The sequence below is a fragment of the Agelaius phoeniceus genome, chromosome 8, assembly GCF_051311805.1.
Source record: "Agelaius phoeniceus isolate bAgePho1 chromosome 8, bAgePho1.hap1, whole genome shotgun sequence".
Taxonomy (NCBI): domain Eukaryota; kingdom Metazoa; phylum Chordata; class Aves; order Passeriformes; family Icteridae; genus Agelaius; species Agelaius phoeniceus.
In genome coordinates, this window is record NC_135272.1 from 26,453,724 (window position 1) to 26,477,977 (window position 24,254).

At 37.1% G+C, this 24,254-nt stretch overlaps 1 protein-coding gene across 3 annotated transcripts in view; it reads right to left on the bottom strand.

The window, feature by feature from the left end:
- The window catches only part of AK5 (adenylate kinase 5), an 82,497-nt gene that overhangs the window by 36,297 nt on the left and 21,946 nt on the right, over positions 1–24,254 (bottom strand). For all 3 annotated transcript variants that reach the window (XM_054638094.2, XM_077182379.1, XM_077182380.1), the window contains exons 7-8: positions 6,706–6,796; positions 478–554 (exon numbers count right to left, since the gene is read on the bottom strand). In XM_054638094.2, the coding sequence (XP_054494069.2) occupies positions 478–554; positions 6,706–6,796 (168 nt within the window). The remainder of the gene's footprint in view (positions 1–477; positions 555–6,705; positions 6,797–24,254) is intronic.

The window sequence follows — 24,254 nt, forward strand, 5'->3', positions numbered from 1 at the left end:
GGATTGGACAGGTTCAGTAGAAAGGCTGATTTCAACATACTGTAAGGCTTTGTTGTTTTTTATTCTTAAAAACATTTCTTCATAGGGAGAACGTTTGATTTGGCTGTAGTTATATTTCACACTTCTTATAATTTCATACTGCTCTTTGGAAAAGTTTTACTTCTTAAATATACAGCAGACTTACAGTGCATTTTAGCAATTCTATTTGTCACATTTGCCAACGTTTTAAAATTTATGGAGGAAACTCAGCAATGCACAGTAATAGAAGATACAGGGTCTTAATAATATAATAATATTAATTCTTTTTTCCTAACCAGAAAGCAACATCTGTGCATCATGAATTTACTTATGTTGCACTTAAGAATCCATTTGCCCTATCCTTAAAATGCCATCACCTTGTTTAGACAAATGTTATAGCACAGTATATACATAAACTAAAAAACTGTCTAGAGAGAAGCCATATGTACAGAAAATTACCTGATCTTCAAAGTCAAATTCTGTATAAACAGCATCTCCAGAATCCATAATCAGACTGCAATCAAGTTCATTTGGCCCTAAAATAGGAAAGAAAATTAGAATTCAGAAATGGATTGAAAACTTTCACTTAATGTGGTAGAACACTATAATATTTCCAATTGTCTGTATCTGTGCAAAAACTGTGATCCAAAGAACCAACCATTCAGGTTTGCTGGAGTGCCCAGGTGAATGGTATTTCATTAGCAAAGCCTTCAAAATATCCATAAAAGTTACTGCAGATCTTAATAAGGAAGGGCTGTGCTAAATGGTGAATTGTTTTAGCTTGATTGCATATTTATTGGGCAGGGTGTTCTGCATGCCATGACTTGCAGTTTTAAATTTCCACACTCAAGGGAGAATACAAACCAGTTTAAGAAAGAGAAAGGAAATGCTGATTTCTGATTAGCAGATAAGGGTCCTTGAGTGGTGTGGATAGGGGACCAAAGCAGCATGCTTCCAGCAGCAATTGTCTCCATTTCCATCCTCTTCTATCCCTTCCCAAGGAGTCTGTATGGCTCTGCCCCTTCTCCTTGTCATCTTCCTGTGGCAGGACCAGGAAGAATGCAGTCTCTTGCACTTGGGATGACAAAATCCAATTGCTGAGAAGCCTTGACTTGGCTGAGCTTTACAGTTTAGCTTCAGCTGAACTGCTGAAGGTGCAGGACAACAGAAACTGAGCTTGATATTTCAAGAAGCCATGTAGGGGAGGAGTCATTGCTAAACCACAATGGGAGGATAAACCACCAATAATGTTTCTATATAAACATAGGAAGGCTGTAACATGGTCATCATATTCTGGCACTGTCACCCCATTCAGATTATCCTGGGCAATAAAGAAGGAAATGTTCTCCTGAGTCCTCCAGATGGTGCAGCTCTAAACCAAATACTGCATATATTCTAAACACATAAAACTGTCAATAGGCATGAGACTAAAGAAGTCACTTTCACAGCATTAGTAAAATGAGAATAACAAAAATATTGTAATGATACACAGAAACCTAAAAATTATAACCAGCTAGCCACAGATGAATCCAACCACTCACATCATGTGGGCAGCAACAGGTAACACCAGGGAAAGTGTCAGCTGTGTTTTGTTTTGTCTCCTCATGTCCTCAGTGAAACAAGATCCCTGATGAAGAAAACAACTCCTCCTTCCTGGGTTACAGGTGTCTCTGCCTGGTATGATGTTCCTGCAAGCACTGGCACTGAGGGTACATAGTTTTAAGCCTATTGCTGACCTGGAGTTGTTTTCTCACCATTAGAGTTGTTTGTATGGGTGGCTTGCTGTAACAAGCACTATCAATAACAGATTTTGCAGTTCAATTTGTGCCAGATGCATTTATATATTATCTGGGTTTGTTTGCTTTAGAAGTTTGCATAGTAATAATCCATGTGGGTGGTGAAGTAAATATCCCTGACAGAGAGAATAGAGGAGAGGAGCTGGATGTCATGATGACCAAAAACTGTAACTGCATGGTACAAATGACGATTCCAGGGTGTCTTAGTTCGCAATCCTTATCACAATAACTGCCAAATTAATCTTAAATTTAACTTTCTGGACTACCTAAGAGAAACCAGGGAAAGACCTGCATCTACCATCTGATGGTGCTTTTGTTTTGGTTCCTCACTCCCCTGCCCCCACCCCCAATGCTCATGTATAGTTTTTCAGATTGCTACAGAGAAATTACAGAAAGGAATTATACTCCTGGTACGGCAGTGTCACATGTACACACACAGCATGTTTTCTGGCATGTACACTTTATGGTCTTTTGAAAATAACTTTCTCTGAAAGATATATGCAAGGAAATAGATTTCCAGCTGCTGAAAGAATCTTAATTTTTTGATTTATCTTACACAGCTGACATCTCACTCTTAACACCGTGTCATTGTTGATAATATAATTTAACTAAGTCTCAGTTGTCACCGGCACTGGCCTACTCTGACACATCAATCACTGCTAAAGGCACTTGTTGGCACTTTATTAAAGGCACTTGATTAACTGTCACTTAACTACCAAGAGCAGTATATATTCTTAGCTAGAAACATTAGTATGAAATATGGTGCTGCAAACTTAAATGTAAAGGTCAGGCTGAAAATGAATACTCATGCATAATGTATATTAAGTGATAAAAGCCATAATGGTTATACAATTTTAATATGGTCAAGCATCTTAAAGCCTTTTTCCCTTGAATTAGAATACTGGTGTCCTCGGAAAAGCATAGCTTCTTCCTAGGTTATATTCAAGAAAAATTGAAAATCAGTCTTTTCTTTCATGCTTTAATGAAAACTAACAAACCCCATAACCATCTATCACTGAACAATGCTCAGACTTCTTTACCCTTCTCAAATTGCCTAAAGACAAACCCATGAGAAATGAATTGAAGCAAATGGCTACTCCCAAGACAAGATAAAGTAATTAAGGGACATATCAGAGTTCTTGCGATATCCCTGGTGCAGCATAAGTAGTTTGCTATGCTCCAGCTCAGTTCATTGTTGGAGGGAGCATATTTTGCTAAGGTTGGACTAAATCTTCCTCAACAGGTCTTGCAGGGGAGAACAAGGAGCTCACTAACTATGGCTTGTAGACAGGCAGCAGAGGCACAGCAGGGAGCCCCTTGGCAAGGTACTGGCAGTCGGGAATCCTGCTCTAGGCAGGTCTCCAGACAAGGCTAAAGCCAAAAGGAGAGCCTTGGAAAGTGCAGAATTCAAAACTTGGCTCAGGTTTTCTAAATGTGAGTTTAAATCAGCAACATTTTTCATAAAACCTGTGGCAACGTTTATCTCTCAAAGGTGAAATGCACAATGTCATCTTAAGGAAAAGAGTTTGGAAGCAAACATGCCCAGCTACTTTCACTGAGACTGCAGGCTGCACATCTCATGTCTGACAACAAAACAGTTGATCATAAATAACTTTTATTGCCTTTTCTGAGCAAGTTGCATTGTTTTTCCTTTGCTAAGTTGGTACCATGAGAACTAGGCTATAAAAACAATTCACACTTGTCTATTAGGAGGAAAGGCTTACAGTCTGATTTGTCTTAATTCCTTCAAAAGGGTGTCCCCTTCCACCAAATAATCTCTTGGCTCAAATAAGCTCTTGGGTAACCTTGGAGCCCTCCTGTGCTTTTATGAACCTTTAGGAAGTGATCTGAGTAACTTTATCAATTGCAAAAGGGGAAATTCAAGTTAAAAATTTAAGAAAGCCCATGAAAGTTCAACTGCCATGGAGAAATAACTTGCCAGCATGTGATCTGAAAAGGTACCCTTAGGGCTTAAAATATGTTTCCTTGATTGCTTGAATAAAGTTAAGGAAAGGGGCACCTGGTCACTTTCATGTGCCCTGTGTTTTCCTTAGAGGAAAAAAGAGAGGATTTTATTAGGTGCAGTACTGCACAATTTAAAAATAAGGCAGCTGAAAGTTTTTATTAAATCCCCATTAACTGAATCATCAGGTCTCTGGGGAGGAACAGGTTGAAATGCAATCCCTTTTTTTCCCATGTTTTATGTCTTGACACTGAAGGTGTCTTTCATAAAAACTTGTCTTGTGAGGAATCCAAGAGGATCCAGTGACACAGCACAGAGGACAAGGTTAATTAAAGGTGGCTGCAGTTGTACAAGGATGTGCTGACAGGTGCTACCCCTGCCAAGCCTGACAGTCAGGGACAGAGGGGTGCATGGCTGTGCTCAGTCACTTCCTTCACCATGAGGCTGTATTTCATGTTTTATGCTGTATTTTCCATAATGTTTGTTGCTCCTAAGCTGAATTGCACAATATTGATCATGGAAAGCTGAGAGAGTGTGGCTGTCATAGGCAGGTGTGTAATTCCTACCACAGAGATGCAGCCCAAAGCCCAGGGGATCATGGCTGTAAAGTCTCTGGTCCAATAAAACACTTCAGTGTTTTAAGCCTGGGTTCATGGCACTTTTTCTGAAAATTTGTTCATCCTTAAGTTGTCATGAATGCAAATGTCAAGCATTGCTTTTTCACAGTTCACTAAATTAATTTATACAATGAAAATAGACTGTACTGATCTGTCTAAATTTATCTGCAGTTGACTTCACTTCCCATCACAAGGTAGCTATGACCCATCATGCAAATTAATTAAGTCTGCTCCTTGGACCATTTGTGTTTAGCAAATCAGCTAATGAATTTCCAATCTTTGCTTAAATACATTACTTATTTTGAATCCTGCTAGCAATTCTATTCAGTATGGTTCATTGGCTCAAATATGCCCATACTCATATTTTAACAATGATAGTATTCACACAGTTCAGCACTGACTGTCATAAAAGCAATCTAAGCCTATCCCATGAAACATACTGCTTCTCTCAATAACAAGTTTAAACTCAATAAAATAAACGTGTCTTTTTATGTTATGGAACATGCTCTGAAGCACCATGTAATAACTCAATTAATACATATTGCATATAAGCATTTGGGCAAGACAAATGCTTAGAAGATAAATTTCAAGTGGAATATTATAGAAATAATTTGTTGAAGCACTGATTAGCATTAGAATGATTACATTTTAATTTTCCTCTCTGTAAGATGCTTCTAATACAAATTTTATTGCAACCTTACACTGTTGAGTTTCATGACAGGTTGTTGCTCTTGGCAACGTTCTTAATATGTTGTAGAAGGCAACAATGAGAAAATTGTATTTTCATCTATAAACATTTTACTTTTTTTCTTTTGGTACATATTGTTACAAAGTTGATTACAACTGGATTTTACAGGTATAACATGAATTAGATTGATGTGGAGGCATGAAAATATTAGAAATACTATGTTTATGTTTGCTACAAGGAACTACAGTATACTGCAATATAACTAATAAGATTAGAAGACAAGAAGTGAGATCAAGACATGCTGGAATTGAAACATCTGGAAATTAAACACCTGATCTCATAAAAACCTTCATAGAACCCTCAAATCTCCTTATTATTATCAGTGCTCAAAGTAGGCACTAATTAGGTGAATGTGGCATGGCATCTGCTCATGGCTACCCAATTATTTTGGTGAGGGATTTATTAAATGGATCAGACTTTCGAGGAACTGACTGGAACTCATCCAGAATCACAAACAGTTTGTGCAAAATGCTTAGCTCTTGTCAAGCTGTTTGTCAGAGCTTGCACCTTTATGACACTTCTTTCCTCTTCCTCCTGTCAAGAATTTAAATCATTTAGGGAATCCAGAGGCAATGGATTCCCTATGACACAATGTTGTACAATGGGAATGCCATTTTAGGTTTGTGATCAACCTGTTGCCTCTATGAATAAGGCTAAGCACAAAATAAATAAGTGTGCCATCTAACAGAGAAAGAAAGTCATCTTTATTCTTGTGCCTCTTATCTGAAGGGTGACCACTAGAATCCTGTGGGCTTTTTAGATGCTGCACTTCTTATAATTCTCATCATTGTCCCCAACCCCAGCTCCCCTTGCATTCACTGCCCTCACCCTCCCCACCTCGGTACTTCATCTTTATCTCATTTAGAACATTATCCAAAATTTCTTTTTGTGTGCTGGTTCAGAAGGCATTTATGACATCATCTACATATGTAACCCTAGGAGTTGATTTGAAAAACAGCCAGGGATGCCACTGTAAAAGGAAGAAGTTGTGAAGTTACCAAGGAACACTCCTCTGCTGCCCTCAAGCAAAACATTTCTGACAGACGTTACATATTTTCAGTGCTTTGATTTTTAGCTTCAATTCTTTTGCAGTCCTTTGTCTCTCAAAGGCTTTACTTTGAAGATATTCAAGCCTCAGTAAGCATAAATAATAAATAAACAAATAAATGAAATCCCCAAACACTTGACTTATATTCACACACCAATTATTAGGGAGGAAGTATGATCATTAATCTCACAGGACTGATTTTCTAGTGAACACCAAGGTATCAATGGAACTGAAGCAGCTAACAACTGAAATTGAAAACTTACATGATTTTTTTATTAATAGTATAGCTTAGTGGACTTGCCACAGTATTTTAAGGCTAACTGATAGATAAACAAGTTGTTGGATAAGCTATATGAAGTTTCCAAATATAGAGATTTTTGTGCAATTGTGCAAATGTTTGAGGTCAGTCAAGACTGCTACAGTACCCACATCCAAACTTGAAGAATATGAAAGAGGCATCCCAACGTCAAATGCAGTACAATAAATATGGTTCTTTAAATCTCACATTAACTCACCTGCTGCAGTCTCTTTGTTTGCAAATAGTTTATTGTCAACTGCAGAACTTATGTCAGAGAACACTTCTTCTTCATCTCTGTCTGCGTCAAACTAAAAAAAAAGAAAAAAAGTTGGCAATCAGGGACTGCTTACTACTTGGCTGAACATCAACATCTACTGTGACTTCTCACCCCAAGCCTTCCTGATAGGAGCCTTTCTATTTTAATGTGTGCAGTCCATTGCTTTAGGTATGAATCATTTAAATGTTGACTTTAATTTTGTAAAGTTTTTTCTAGGCTCTGTCTGACAGGTTTCTTTTTATGGCCAGGTGACAGCGGCAGTGGGGAAGTTCTGCTACAGTGACATGCTTAACAGTGGGTTTGTGATTTTCCTTATTGTATTTATGAATTTTTATTTATTTAGATCATCACATATTCAGATAGATTAGCCTACTATAAATATCAATATATGGAGTTTTCTGACAGGTTCTAGAAATGGAGTTTGAGGGTCTGACCTGAAGACCACTCAGAAGTTCATCCTGCAGCAGTCACCATCTGTCTGGGCAGACATTTGTCTAATCTTGAGAAATTCTTCTGCCATTTAGTATTTGCCACAACTCAAAGCACTTAAAAAAAATCTAAAGCAGAAATTTGTTTGTGTTTACCTATTAGAGGGATTACACTTTAATTTGTGTCAAAACCAAGGCTTGTGGAAGAATAGCTCTTAAATAAAGCTGTTACTATAACAGCTGTTAATAAAATAAAAGTTTTGGGCAATTCACTATCAATACACAAGGAGCAGCTTTGGAATGTCCTTGTTGATAGGAAAAGAGTGTTCCTAACGTATGCTAGGGAAGACATATATCATCTTTGTGGGTATGTGTATGCATAAAACCCAGTAAATTGCAATCAGGTTGTGTCTGATCATTATTGTGTAGGTCCCACCACACCTGAAGAGACAACAGACTTGCTTTCTTATTAATAGCATTCCTCTGAATAATCCAGTTCACCATGAAAAAACACATGATCAATCTCAGAATTTTCTAAAGGTTCCAATAATTTGAAACACCAACTTTCCTATTCAAAGAACACCAGCTGTGCTTCAGCATTCTGAAAAGTCTGGGCTTTGTAATGAAAACTTATATTGTCACCCAAAGAAAACCAATTATTTGAAGCTTGCACATAGATTCAGTATTCCCCTCACAAAATGAGAATTGTAATACCCTGAGCCACAGGAAGGCAAGGTAGCTTCCATGGAAAAATTATTTTTGAAAGAAACTAAGTAACCTTGTGAGTTCTGTACTTCACTGAAATGCTAAATATTTTAAAATTAAATCCTTTGGTAATTAGTGGAGGCTTGAATAAAAGAGAAACGGTACTCAAACAACCCTAGTCACCCAGAACAAACAGCAGTAAAACTTGTATTTTTAGCAGAACATGTCTAAATCCAAAGGTTGCTTTCCTTACTGAAAACAAATCCCTATTTGTTCAATACATAGCTCTTTGCAACTAAGTCATCTGGGGGTATCTTAAGGGATGTCTCAGTTTAATTATAGTCAAGGCTTATGTTTTATAGAGGTGTAACTTTATTAAACATTAACTGTATTGTTGTCTGCATTGTTATATTCTTTACCAGTGATGCAGGAAGAAGCAAAGTGTTTCTTCCCTGTGGGGCCAAAGGGGTTTGAGGTCTGACCTTACTTTATGGCATGTCCCTCCATGAGGCACTAATGGTGTTTTTGTTTTATGCTGTCTCTGTTTTGTTGGGGCAGGAAAAGATTAGGGAGGACCTCAGTGGATAAGAGCATCCCATTTGGAAACCAATCAAAACCTCTGAAAGGTTTCACAAACCTTCCTAAAGAATACTGGGGGGTTGTACTTGGTTTTATTTTTTTAAGTAAACGATGACTGGCTTAATGATGAGTTATCTGGAAAATGTATCTCATTTTCACATGAGCATTGTTGAATTGCAGAGCCTGTCACTGGCATGGTGTTATATAAAAATGATGAAAAATATTTTCTAGATTTTCTCTATTGTAAATAATAGCCTTAGGAAATGCAGGTGGTTGTTGCTGCTGGCAGAGAGAAAATGATTATTGTTTCTAAATAAGCACCCAACAAATCCTAGCCAACAGAAGGAGCTCCACAGAAAAATTGTCTGAGTTATTGAGTATTGCAAATCTCACCGGTCCATGATGATAAATGGAGGTTTGGTAGTACCATGTATTAAGTTAAAGAAAAAAGTGCAGAATTTTTTCCTCACATCTGTCAGGGGAAAAACATCAAGGAAGGTGCAGTTAACTAGAATTTTGGGTGAGGGTGTCATTCAGCCTGGCACTGCCCCTTCAGGGCTGTTTCACCTCCAATGAAACAGCTGTTTTTTGCACATGGTTTATCTAAAACATTCTCAAAATATGGGGAGATGCCACTAGTCTTTCAAACTGGAGCAGAGGAAAGCTAGTAAGACTTGCAGGAAATTCTTGTTTGTGCAGCTTGAAATAAAGTTAGAAATGGAGAAAGCATAAAAAAAACAAAAGCAAACTTGTAGTTAAAGAACAGTTAAATAATACCTACAACAGTAAATGAAAATTTGCTCTATTTTAGGACAGGATAGATGTCAATGAAAAGAAAATAAGCCACGTGCAAATTAAACATAACATAACATTGTGGTTTTTGGCACAGGGGTGAAAGCTCCTGGATGCTTGATGCAGTGCCAGTACCCACAGCTGATAAACTGGAGGGGCTTCCAGAGAGGCTATAACAATGATCTTTATCCTGTACCTTTCCATGGGAAGGAAAAATTTTAGAAGTTTTTAGATCCAGAAGACAAAATTGTAAGATGCAAGAATGAAGAGCAAATGAGACAAACTCAGAATGGAAGCAAACAGCAAAATTTATTCTTTCATCACTGTCTTTACTGCCTAATTTATCACAATTTGCAATGGATTCCCCATTATTTGAAAATTTTAAATTATTCCTAAAAAGAAAAATATTAATAAAATTAAACTAGGATCTAATTCAGGGAAGTAGCAGTATTGCTCTACATAGCCAGAACTGTCACTTCGGACTTCATAATCCATTAACCAGGTTCATGGAGGTGAAACACAATTGTTGTTTAGGAAGTGGAAAAATTACCCATCTATTATCACCTGCAGTGAGGAACAATTTCTTCTTAAATAAAAAAAAAAAAGGTTTATCCGCAGAAAAAAGAACATGGCTTCATGTACCATGGTTTTCCCATGCTTTTAAGAGGTATCTAGTGTAAAAGCCAGATTGCACCACTGTCCCTTAAGTGTTGGTATTTTTGGTTGAAAAGTTGGCAATCCTAGTAAAATAAGGAGAGTCATAAGATTGAGGAAGTTATAATGATTTTCAGCAGCTACAAATGTGATGGGAACACACTGTTATTATTCATCCTGATTTAGGCAGGGATTTGCTCCTGAAGGATTGAAAACAAATAAGAACTGGTTCTATTTTACCCTTGGTAATACTAAAAGGTGAAGTGAGAGACACTGTTGAGGGATAGGTGCTGCTTTACCATTTTTGGACACCCACACAGAAATTCCTGCATTATTGCTGTTCCATCCCTAGTTTGCTTCTCTTAATAATTACAATTGACTTGTGCAGTTACTTCTAGAGGGAGTGGAAAAATCAAAAGAAAAACACCAGCAATGTGGGAAAACAGCAAAGAAACATGTGAGGAAAAATATATAAAGTAGCATAATAACCACTGGGATGGGGGATGAGAAAAATTAGTTGAAGACTTGTATAGGAAAACCAATAAGCAGAGGAACTGAAATGAGGCTGGAATGTGCAAACTGGGAGTTCAGGGAACTATTACAATACTATAAATAGTATAACATAATATGTTATATAATAAATACTATAATATAATACTATTATAAAGTATTTTTAGTGATCCACTTAAACAAAACCAAAAAAACTTTCAAAACACCACAAAATGGCAAAATGAGGACATGGGGAGAGATATTTCTCTCTAACCCATCCTTTATTTCTAATATTTTCATTCTTATCCATCAAATACTCCAAAATCTCGTATTAATTTTTATATTGTATTTTACCACATACACAAAAAAACCTACAACCGAAATTACACTAGATCTCACCAATGATTTAAAAAATATTATGCAATTAGCATAGGTCACAAATTGGTATCAGACAGAAATTTAGAACAAAACTGAACTGGAGATATTGGCACCATTATTACAATCCTAAGGAATCCTCTGGGTTATCTAAAATAAGCACCTTTTTTTTTTTAGCCAAGAGTTCCAAAGAGTATTCATAAATAATTGCAGAGTCCTCATACGTGTATCATTAGTTTCTCAAGGATCTTGTATTGAAGGATCTGCTGCTGTCAGTGCTACTTGTAAACAAGCATGGGGGTAAATGTTCTGCAGCCCTGCGTGGAGCTGACAGTTCTGCAGCAACTGCTGGTAGCTTTTCTGTATCCCTAACTCAGGTACTCAAAATAGGTGCAATTCTAAGCCACTAATTTTGTATTTTTCTATTCACAGACTCCTTTATATTAATTTGGCAGTCGATAAACAATGAAATTATTACAAAACACAGGCTTGGGTTTTTTTTTTTTTATTCTTTTCTCTTATTTCATGCCTAAACTCAACAACTTAGTGCCACGGCACACAAGTGTGGCAGTGTTGTGGCAGTTTCCCTTCCCTCACAGCAAAACTGCAAAGCCAGCTTCCAAACTTGGAATATTGAAGAGAGCAACAGCAAGGAAATGGTAACTCTCACCTGAAGAAACAACAGCAGCAGAAGTAATAGCCTGTCTTTGTACATTTATGTGGAGCAATAGCTTTTGATAGGTAGACAGAGGGAGAACTGCTGTCTTTATGCTGTGATCATTTGAGCAACACCTGACTTACAGCAGTTTGCAGCTGATAATAATGAGTGCCTCGGGCAGTGTGGTGGCAAGAGATGATGGGAAAGACACGGTGCAATTACAGGCCCTTCTAGAGCAGAAAGCAGACAAACTGAAGGACAGTTGGATGTGATTGGGGGTGAGGGGAGAAATCAATAATTTGGTGGCAGGGTAACAGAAAATTAATGGACTTGGCAGGATGAAGCAATTGCTTGTTTAATAGGGAAGCTGATGGTGCCACAGAGTGGGTTTGGAACATATACATTTTTCATAACACTAAGATGCAAAGCCTTTCTGCCTGTGCACATATTCAAGAGCGCTGGTTGGTTAATTTTTTTTTCCCCAATAAGGATATTCATCTGGAAGGCTGGTGACCATTATGTGGAAAGCAAATGTATTGTTCTTTTATTAACACAATCATTTTTGCATCATGTTCTCCATTCCTTAGAGGGACTCTGAGCTTCCAGTAGGCATTATCCTCCACCATATTTGTATCTCTAACCTGTTAACCTGAAGTCAGTTTAACATAGTCAGGAGCAAACAATTCAAATGTTTCAGCTATTTCTCTATACTACCATGACCCCTACTGTAAGTATTATAATTATCTTGGAAATCATCAGGTATCTGAACCAAATTAGGCAGCATATGCATTATTTCACATAGCATTTAAAAGGACATGATTTGCATGTGTTTGCTCTGGGTTATCTGACTTTTCAGATAAGTTACTTCTAGTAGGAACTTTTCAAGCTATAAATACAGCCAGCATCTCTGCATATAAACTCTCTGTGCATATTCACTTTGGAAATCATTGAAAGCTTTCACCCTGATATGTATTACATCTGTTCAGCAGCTTCCATAGTAAAGTCAACTATGTTAATTATTTTTGAAGATTAATTGAAATCAAAGAAATGCTTTAGTATATGAACATATAGAGATCTTTTCTACCTTGGAAGTACAAACACTTTTCCTTATTTTAAAAAATATACATTCCATTGTTGGAGTTATTTTCACTATGCATTTACTTTTTAAAGGAAATTGCTTTTAAAGAGGCAAATGATATTACAAAGAAACAGAACAGTGGTGTTGAGCATGCAGACAGATCACTTCTGAAGAGCTTGAATGGAAAACTTAATTATGGTCTGAGTTAGGAGATGCTCCATGAATTAATTTTTACTCTGCTCCTGTAGAACCCAGGAAAACATTCAGCCTGAGGGAGAAATCATCTTACTCTCTACCTCCACTGGGTCTAGAATAAATTGTTTGATTTTTTTACTTAATGCACCTAACCCCAAAGGAAGGGGAAAGGCATTACTGATTACAGAAAGTCAGGTATGACTCGAAGCTGTCCAAATCCTCACACAGCCTGAACAGCCCTCTGTTCCTTAGCTTGCCTTTCTCATTTACCAGAGCTGAGTGATGCTGCAACAATGAAGCAGTAATGTAAAATTCAGTATTTTGAAATGTAGACAAAGGGCAGAGAGGTACAAACAAGAGGCATGAAGCTCAGTCAATAAAAGCTGTAATTGTCACTTTGCTTTATAAAGCTCAGGGACATTACAGAAAAATCTAGAATTACCCAGCTCTTCCCCAGATGCCTTTGTTTTTTCTTTTCACAATAATAATGTTTGTCTTCCAGTAGTTTTTCTTCCACCTTTATCTATGAAAGCTCCCATGAGGCTTGGATGTGCCCTTGTTCTTTGGGAATAAACCAGTTAAGGATCAGATTCTACAGAACAATTCCCTTATTTCTTCCAGTACCCCATGAGATGAATACTGGAATATTCACATTCCCAGAGCACCCAGTTCAGTGAAACAGCTCTGATCACCAATATGTTCATATAAATGCTTTCCTCAATACCTTTTTTTTTGCTAATTTTGACTGCAATGGCACTTCTCAGGCAGAATGAGCCCTATAGCTAAATGACATTAACCAGTATGTTTGTGTGCAGAAAGACTTTTCCTGATTAAAGTTTTTAAAAAATACACATTTCCCCCTGCCTATAGAGCTCCTGTGTCACTTGTTTAAAACAAAACCAAATAGTTTTCTAGCATCAGCTCCCACAGTATGTACAAATCACAGACAGGCACACTGAATAAATATACAGTGACCCTGGCTTCCCCAAAAGGTCCAATGTGCAACAACTGTAATTCAAATAAGAAAACAAAAAAAAAATTAGGAAAAATCAGAAATAAAAGACATTTCTTCCTATAAATACTATTTTCTTCTATTGACAGTTTGCAATTAATTTCAAAGAAAAGCACTGATGCTGCTGCCAAATATAGCCAAATATTTCCCTTTCAAGATCAATAGCATTTCTCCTGTTGGCTTTTTTGGAAGAGATTTTGAAAGCAAAATAGTAAAATATTGTTGTCTGGTCTTTTATTATTAGATGATTTGATAACAATTATTACAAAAAATATAATTTTTGCCTATGTATCATCACAATTTTCTAAGGAAGAATGCTACCATCTGAAACCTAACAAAAAATGCCCTGAGTTAATTTCAACTGCAAATTTAGCAGTTGTTCAAGCACGAGGACTAATGACTCAGCTGCAAGAACAAGTGTAGGGTAAACCATAGGCTTAAGCATTGGATGATGTGGCTGTTTCATATGCAAAATCTGCATTTAAGTCAAGAAATAATGTGGCATTTTTAGTCATCTAGGACCTTAGCAAGACAAATAATTTCATCTGCAATAGTTGTAGCTTTTTAAAATGGAATTTCACACTGTAAGAACGGGAATGTTTGAAAATTTTTGACTTTTCTATTTTCCTTGGAAGACAAAAATAAATTTTAATTCTCAGTTACACAGTTCCTGTGTATTAACTAAATTCTGACCCAGAATAAGCAGCATTTCCACTGGGGGTCTCTATATTAATAAATTTCATAAATGGTAATGGAATCCTTGATAATAAGCCCTCCCTTGGTCATCTCAAGCTAAAAAGTACTAAATTTTCATGAAATAAAAGATTTATCTCTAGAAGTAGGACTCCTATCAAAGAGGATAATATTCAGCAGATGTCAGTCTGAGTTCAGGATGGCTCATAAAGCCAACTTCCAATTGTGCTGCTGCAGGAAGGATTTGAGTTTGTTTCCTGCAGCAAGAAGTGAGCCACTGCTATTTTAATTTCTGTACCAGAAAGTTCTGTTTTGACATCTAAATTATTGGAGCATGTTGTTTCAGAGCAAAAAGGAGACTACTTGATTTATAAATGAAAGCTGGCAAGCTGAGGAGACACTGACAGAAACGATTGCTTTAGTCATCACGGAATATGACATTCTTGCATCCAGCATGTATTTTTTGGAAACAAATGTAGGACAAAATCCCACATGATTATGTAGGCTGAAAGCATTTTTTAAATATCATAAAACACGTGGATGAAGTGGAACTGATTGACATAATTTGTTTAACTTTTTTAAAGCTTTTGACAATATTTCTTCCCAGAGGCTCTTGAATGAAATATAATTTTAGGGAAGCCCTAACTAATAAAATTAATTTATTTTAAAAAGCACGATAAATGTCCAAGAAACATCTTGGCACAGAGAATGGCCAATGTATTGGTCAGAAAATTGGAAAGCACAAATTTAAAAAATCACCCTCACTATGAAAACTTAATTTGAGAAGGGATAGGGACATGAAAAAGAAATGCATGTAATGTGACAATCATGTGTGTTGCAGGAGAAAGATGAAAACAAAGACCCAAGAAAGATTAAAATGAAGACTCTGCAAGCTTTCTTTGATTAGAATTTCACAACTTTCCTTCTGGCTGTTTGTTTGAACTAAGTGCTTTACAGAATGCCTGAAACTCCAATACTTGGGGTCTAATACCATAGTTAGTATTAATACATGGTTAAAGTATAAATAATTTATTGCAAAAGCAAGCTAAGCAGACTATATTGAGTATTCATATAACATTATATATAAAAACTGCTATAACTGACTTTTCCTTCAATATATGCAGAAAATTAGTGCTTTTGATATTCTAAACCAGAATCCACCCGTTTACATTTACTGAACAGTAATTATTTTATAATTGGGGGTTTTATCTGTATTAAAATAGTCTTGGCTACTGCTCTCCATCAGGGCAGCTCCGTCACCACTGCTCTGGTTTCCTGTTGGGTGAGACACGGTGCTGCTCCTCACACTGAGGCTGTTTGTTTGTTCTCAATGTGACCTGGTAAAAGAAGCATCTGTGAAGCTGCCACCTTTCCATTTGTTGCCTTGTGCTAGGATGGGTGGTTCTGGCTGTTTCAACCCTTGATTGCTTTGCCAGAATAAGTTCAATCTTGCAGCTACATAGTGGCATTAATTTCTACTGGGACTCCAGCAAAACATGGGCAACAAATTACAAAATTAAGTGCATTCAAAGTGTTTGTCTTTGTAATATAAACCAGCTAAAAGTACACAGAAGGCCTGCCTCTGTCAGCCTTCCCCAGTGTTGTAGTAATGACTGGGACTCAAACAGTGACTAGAAATAGCAGCTATTTAGAAAATTTAGCAACCATATGTTGTTTTTAATTTACCTTAAGATAACGAATGTGTGATTTATGTTTGCCTTTATTATTAAAATTTTACTACTGATAAAAGTATTACTAAAACCATTCGTGTGATCCAGAGTGAAGGGCATTGGCTCTGGACCATGGCACTTACAGACCTTGGAAAACAGGAACTTAGTCTTTTGTGTTAGTTATCCTAGATAAAAATAACATATTCAGCAAATGTAAGAAGTTCTAAAAGCAATTTGTAGGGATAGAACAAGTTTATTATTAAGATTTTTGATGTTTAGTTTTGATTATTTGGATATCTTTAGGCCTTCATTTATGAAGGCTTAAAGATATCTTCCACTGCACACTTTTTTTTGTTTAGAATTCTAATTTAAAAGAACACATTAAAGAAATTGAAGGCTTGTTTACTTTTGCAGTGAAACTACTTAAAGTGGAAAAAACGACAGTGTGAATACATCCCATTTTTTTGCATATGAAAGGGATTGGGGGGATTTTATGTACCTACTCTCCCACGTAGTTTAAGCTGTAGGGAGATAGAAAACTAAATATTTTGAATGTTCCTTTCTCTTTCTCTAATGTTTTTGCTTTAATTTTGAATAAAATTACTTGGATAATTTGACAGTAAAAATATGTTTTAACAAAAAAATATTTGAATGGGTTCTCACTGAAAATCTTTTAATCAGTAATCAGTAATACAATTCCAATTATCTCCTTTTGCATATCCTAAATCTTATTAGCTCTTGTAACTCTTAGAGAGTATTACATCAAAGGTAAATTATTTTTTTCACTCTAAGGGTCATCATCCTCTCCAATAGGCATGATAAATGTTAAGGAGGAAGTATCAATACTCATTCCATCTAAAAGTGGACTTGTGATAATTTACAACAACAAGATTTACAGAGTTTTCAAGACAGTTCAGATATGCTAGTTTTTAAAATTAGTTTTCTGAAACTGTAATTCAAACAATGACTATGTTTTATACAGCCATTATTGCTACCAAGGAAACAAAATTTCCTATAGTTTGCACAATAGTGTTCTAGTTCCCAGAAGCTTTTGGAAGTCAGTGTCCAAACTTCCAGAGAACTGTCCTCTCTTATTTGATTCTATTAGTTTTGAGAGTAGTCTCTGCTAAAATAAGAAGAAAAATAATTTGGAGGCAGATCCTAATTATTTGTAAAGCTTACTCTCTATTGAAATTATGCCACGGGACATGGGGAACTGACTAAATACAAATACTTCATAAAACAAAAGATTTTGCAGACCCTTCTACACTGCTCAGAATAGCCCCCATTTCTTTAAGAGCCCTTCAGTGGATCTGAGGAGGTTGCTGGCCTCCTCCTCCCTGCAGTGTGGGAATCAGGATTCTGCAGAGAGCCCATTAGCTGCTGGCTCTGCAAGTACTTGCTGTTGCATACCAGCTAATTTAGCTCAACACTCTTCTGCCTCGTGTAATGAGACCCTTGGTACTTCCCTGTATGTAATTTCCAGTAGGTTCCCTTCACACCCTCCTCTCAGGGCAGCACAGCTCCCGTACACACAGAAATAGTCACTGGAGAAGGCTGAGACACTCTCTGCGTGCTTGTTCTCATCCATACTCCAGTGAAGGAGCTCTCACAAGCTTCTATTCCTGCTTAAGAATTTTTTATTTGTCCTTTTTCATCCTCAAGCCAAATCATGTACTCAAAAAAGGTTAGCTTTAGGCCTTGTTTCATATGGCAAATATCAGTTATCTTCTAGTCAATCTTTTTCCAAGGCACTTTTTTAAACCAATTGGCAAAGGTCCCCATGCTTGTGTAATTCATGGGGGAAAAGGGAATCTTGCAGTTTTGTTTGAAATTTTCTCAATGTAAAATGATCAACTTTAACCCTGAAGAACAATTAATATTTACAAGGTATGTTATCAGATTGGGGTTATAACAAACGGTTGTGCAGCCTTAACAAAAAGCTATGAAATAAATTCTTTCAAAAGTTCCCACCAACATAAGTGGTTGTTAAGCTCAGGGTTTCAGCAGAGGCATCTTTCCAAGAAACACTGACATGATTTCTGTTGCCAAGTGCTGACCTAACCTATGAGAGAATACCCAATTTTTTTAAACTTATTCTCTATTACACTTACCCTACTAAATTTACTGATTTTTCTGAGTGATCTCCTGGCTGTAGATCAAGGATGGAATGAATAGTCCTTAAAACCAAGCTCATTTCAGAAATTCACACGGCTCCTGACCCTCTTTTAAAGATCAAGAGATACGAGGGAACATAAAATGCATAAATGAAGAAAACCCTCTGTTCACAGTACTGGAACTGAGCTCATTTGTGTCTTGCACCCCATGAACAGGGTCAGAGATGAAAGCTGAAGTACCCACAAAACCTGTAATGGCCATTACAGCAAACTGAGGCAACATAGAGCCTGACAGAGAGCAGAGAGAATGTTCTTGCAAAAGAAACAGAAATTACCTGCCTTGGGGTGATGTGAATCTGTATTATGTAGAATCTATATGGAGAAATTCTTGCAGTAAGGTGCAGACACAAAGAGGATTGCTGGATATTTTTTTCCAATGTCTGAGGGACCAATACATTTAATAAGGAGCCTGACTAAGAGCTGTATTGCCCACATTCTAGGTTCCCTTTTAGTAAGGACTCTGCATTTACAGAGAAGTCTGTTCTTTTCAGCAAAGCAGACCCAAAAAAGCCTAGAAGGCAGGACATGGCAGAAAACTAGGAAAGTATATTTTCAAATTGCCTAATTGGCATCTTGCAGTGGTAAGAGAGGGAGATGACCTTGGCATTGGAAAAACTATAGTTTTACCAAAATACAATGAATGCTATAATACAAGAAAAGACGAGACCTGGCATGATATACAGAGCAAAGAATTTTGAAGTACTGGTATTGAAAACATGAATGTGGAGCTTCAATTTGACATTCTGATTAAAGACAGGAGGAAAAATTCAGTGGAGTACGTAATGAAGAAATGTTAAGATTTGCCTAAAAACAATGTAGTTTTAGCAATTTTTTTTTAGCAAAACTGATCAAGGGGTAGCATATTTATGAACAATCCTAGATAAAAATAACTGATTGTAGCAAGTTACAGTGAAAAGATGTTACGTTTTGTGCATTAATTCTTCATTTCTTTTACTGTGACTGGTTTGACTGACTGTTGGCACAAAAAGAGATGAACAGTTGAGAACGGGGACAACAGTTCTTCCTTCACAGAAAATGACAATAATTATGACTTCAGTGTTATAGTTATGTCTTGTGAGGCTTCTTTTCCTGATGTACTATTTAAGTAGATTAGTGAATTGCAGAGTGCGATATGGTGACAACAAAGTAAACACAGAGTTGTATGCACTGGCCATTAATGAAACAAACTGCAGTACTATGTAAGATGGAAAGATATATTCCAGTGTTAACCCTGGAAGTAAGAAAGATGATATCTGAGCTGAAGGATACAGAAGCAAATATAGTTATAGCAAAGACAAACCACACAGGATTCACAAGAGAGTCTCTGCCAAGGATTTTAGGTTATGTCTACATGGTAAAAAGTGATGCTGTGCAAAGATGCTTGTGCTAACACTAAATGATGTACCACAGTTAATAGAAACACAAAATAGCCATGTTAGTTGTTTTCTGATGTGTAACTATCAGTGAATGTAAGGAGCAAGGATATATTACTTCAGTGAAATGCAAGTTGATACAATAGTGGTGTTTTCCTAATTAGGAAGCACTTCATACAGCTCTTCAAAGCACTGCTCGATAGATATTCTTTAACTGCATTAGAAAAAATAAAAATTCCTCCAAACAGCTATCAGAAATGCTCAAAAGGAAATTTTGCAATGGGGAAAATGCCCTAGGGGAAGGCTGTAGTTCTCACTTCAGTGCTGTCTAGTGCAGTGTGTACCCTGAGTCACACAATGGATGAGTAACTTTGCAGCCTTCTCAGTTCTCCACTAACACTGTAGCTGCAGCTAACCCTGATAAGGCTAAATAAGACTCCAGATTACAGGAGTAAGCCCTAATGAGCATCAGACTTTCTGCTGACACTTAAATGGCTTCCATCATTACAATACCTGAGCATTCACAAATCTGAATGCATGTATCTTTATGACGCACTAAAAAATAAGAACATTTTAGGTCTCCCCTCTCTTTCAGGGTACATCTACAGGAAAGAAGGAACAGGAGCAAATGCTCAAATAATCCCAGAATTGTACTAGATAGGATTACTAGAGGCCAGTTCACTCAGTCTCATTTTGCCCTTTGAATCAAAGCTGAGAATACTATGGCAGAAAAAACATTCAGCTGCCACTTGCATAAGGAAATAGAAACAGCTAACAACAGCTAATGACAGCAACTTAGATGCTATAAGCAATGATAGATTCAGAAAATAAGGATGTTAAACACTGGGACTGTAGAGCACAAGCTATCAGATGTAGTTACATTTTTATAGGACTGTGAGTATAAGAGCTGAAAGACTGTCTTGATTCTACTGAAGTAGCAACTTTCATGAGCGAATATGCAAATTTTCTCCACCAAATGGCAACAGAGTGGTTTTGCCATAAAATCATGAAGTCACCGACGATGAATTTTTCACCGGTGGAAAGATCCACTGGTGGCAATTAGAGCTGGAAATCACTAATGGAACTTTGGGTAAGAAATTGGTTTTTTATTGTTTACAGCAAAGCAGGGCTGAAATGCAGCTTTGGTTTTTCAGTTGGATGTTCACAAAATCAGCTGTGGTTCAGGATAGGAAAATTTGCTTATGCATGATAAATATTCCTGATTCAATACAAAAGGTCTTCTCAGAGAAGAGATATTTTTTCCAATCTAGTTTCTTAATATATCACATCTAAATAAGAAAAATTAATCTTCTTTAAGCATCACTTTAACTACAAGAAGGAAATTAGAAGCTGCTATTCACCCAAAGGACACAGCTTAATTACCTTAAGATGAACTGTTTAAAATAACTTGCAGAATATTTAGGACATGTTATTTTAAACATCTCCTACAGTTCATTCCTCTGCATGATAACTTGGCTTAATTACTTATCTCAGTTTTAGTTTCAGATCTGTAAAAAAACGGTCTGTTAATTTTAAACATGTATCAGCTTTCACAGTGCCAGAAATGGATAAAATCTGGGATAGTATGGCTGTCAAAGCCAACATTCCCTCTCTCTTTCTGGAGTTCCTAAATCAGCTTGGCCCATGCACTCATCACTGCCTAATTCTATAGCCAGACTGGTAAAAGTTTGTTTCTTTTTCTTTCCAAAGTCATCTGCTTCATTCAAGTCACTGGGTGTACAGAAGGCAGGGCAGGTTTCAAAAAGCTGGTTGCTGTTTAAATTATCATACTTCCAAAGTTAGACGAGAACGTAGTATTGCACTGATACTATTCACCTCAGCAAAGAATTTCTACCCCCAAGGTTTCTCTGCATGCTTCTATGTACACAGATGGCAAGTTTCCATCCTTGGTCATTCTCTGGCAGACATTGGTATGTCTGATATACTTGTTGACATAAAGCATAAAATGGGAGACTGAAAATATTTTGAAACTTGCAAGTGTTTATGGTGCACATGCTTCTATATATGCACAAATTACTCATGTATCATTCCCATATAAAATGTGCATATATTTACAAACAGTTTGTTTACACTCATTTCTAGATAAAATTCATCTATGGACCTTCTTTGTATGTTCTTCAAAATCTGACAAAACAGTAACACATAAATAGGGTGGAGACACAGTGTAAAACCTAGCAGTGATTAGAACATGGGAAACTTGATCTCTAGTTCAGCAGTTTCACAGGAAACAGCTCCAGGTTCTTGCTCTTAGCACAATTTTTCTGCAGAAGGGCTGTCAAATATAGGAGAGACACAGAAAACCTTAATTTTCAGTGACTTTCTGTGACTGCAAAGCTCTGGTTACTTGTTTTAGGCTTCAACTTACCTTTCACTGCTTTGAATCACCAAAAAATGAATATGTGATAGTCCTTATTTTCCATCCCACCTCTAATTTTCCCTCTACATAAATTTTAAAATTATTATATAACCATATACATTCATGGAACTAGATAAAGATTTACCATACAGTGCAACAGAGGGAGACTCCTGAACCTCAAACAAAACCTCTGGTCTCAAGGTTCCCACAAACAGCTGCCTACATTTCTTGTTTGATTTGAAAAGGTTCTAAAACATTGAAGGTTTGCTCCAGATGCTCCAGACTGTCTGGGCTCCTCTTTGCACGTCCACTTGGTCATCCCCAAGAAGCCAGAAGTACTCTGAAGATCCTATGTAGTAGTCAGGTTAAAAACACATTGAAAATGTTCCTTAAAGACTGTGCTTATGGCTGCTGGATTTTTAAAACTAGTGAGAGGCTTCTGAAAATATTTTGTTGTCATTGGGCCAATTAATAGGAAATCTCAGTTCAGTATCCTCTAGAAAACAAAGCAGGTTCAAATCCCCATCTGTGACCTGTGAGGAGAAAGGCCATGCTCACATACCAATAAGGCTGCATTTGAGGGAAACCATTCCTGCCAAGTCTGTATCACTTTGCAGCCGAGCACGCAAGATCCAGGCATCAGATGGCACATAAATGAGATTCTGAGCCTGCAGCAGGGAGGTGAGAGCACACGGGGGAGGTGGTGGCTAACAGTCCCTATTCCTAGCAGCACTTCAGGGAAGGAGGAGTGGGATTTTTAAAATTCTCTTTTTAACAATTGTTTAATGCAAAAACTGAATGGATGCACGCAAATATTGGCACCGAGAAAACAAAGGCATCTACTCGTCCTGGGCTCTGCCAAACCAGATGCATGTTCCTCCAGTGAGGAGAAGATTCTCTGAGCTGGATTCTGGTCTGAGAGACATGCCTGGCAGAGGCTGCCATTAGGACCTGGAAAGCAGGGTGAGAGTTCCTATGAAGCCTTTCAGAAGAGTTTGCTATCAGTGAGATTTGAATAGACCTTGGGAGCTGCTTAAAGCACTGCAGGATCCACATTTCTCTAGAGATAGGCTTAAAATTAAATGAAGAATGAGTAAGTGCAAGTCTTTTGGAATCAGCATTCAGAAGCAAACAAATCAAAAGCCCAAACCAGCATCTCAAGTTGGGCAGCTGTATGATAACAGAGAAACTTTAGAAATAAACTATATCTTCAGCAGCATTTTGATAAGTCACAGCCTTTAGATAAAGTTCATGTCAGTGTGCAAGTTCTATAGTAAAACTCTTTTTTTAACCAAAACAAGAGAAACAATTTATATAACACAGTTCCATGGGGAAATGGGGAATTTTTCTGTGACAGTTGACAGCCATTAGGCTTGTTTGATGCTTATGAGGGCAGACAGCTACTTCCCTCACCCGCAACTGTTTAACTTCTAAATTTGTGCTCAGAATTCATTTCCAGCTTCAGCTACTTTTTCTGGGTTCTCTTTACTTCTCTGACTAATCTGAATGTCATTTCAATGTTTTCATAAGCATGGTAAATTCCCTAAAAGGACAAGTGGAACAATGAAGATATCAGAGAAATCCACATTTCCTGGATGCCATGGGATGCTGTCTTGTTCTGGCTGTTTAAATAAGGGCCAAAGTCTTCTTTAATGTTTAGTATTTTTGTCTCACTACAGCCAGTCTTTTATTTTTTCCCCTTAAATGCACACAGACTTACTAATGTATCAAGGTTGACATTGCAGCTCTAAGATTATGTAGATTCACTGTCAATAAGGCAGACTGGACCAAATCCTGCCTCCAGTCAGAGAAACTTCTACTGCTACAACAATGAGCTCTGTAAACTGTTTTTTGTCTAGACCAAGAGATATGTTCTACAAAGAACAGCTAAGCACTCTGAGAGCAGATTTAATAACTGTTGGCCAAAAAATTTTTGCAACCCAGTGATCTCCTCTCCAAGAACAATACCATTATCTATAGTGGATTACAGTCCACATAAATTGGAGATTTGGAAATCTGTGTCCAGAGCTGAAGTTCTCTGATGAACATTAGAGTACTTGAGGTCACCTATGTACCTAAATGCTCTCCCTCTTTACAACTTAATCAAACTAATATCTCTGCACCACCACCAGGTAATTTGTGTGCAGTTATTTTCTAGGCAAACAATACATAATGTTTTAACATTTGTTAAAAGTTCCTGAAACAGTAAACGGCAGCATATGCATCTATTTACA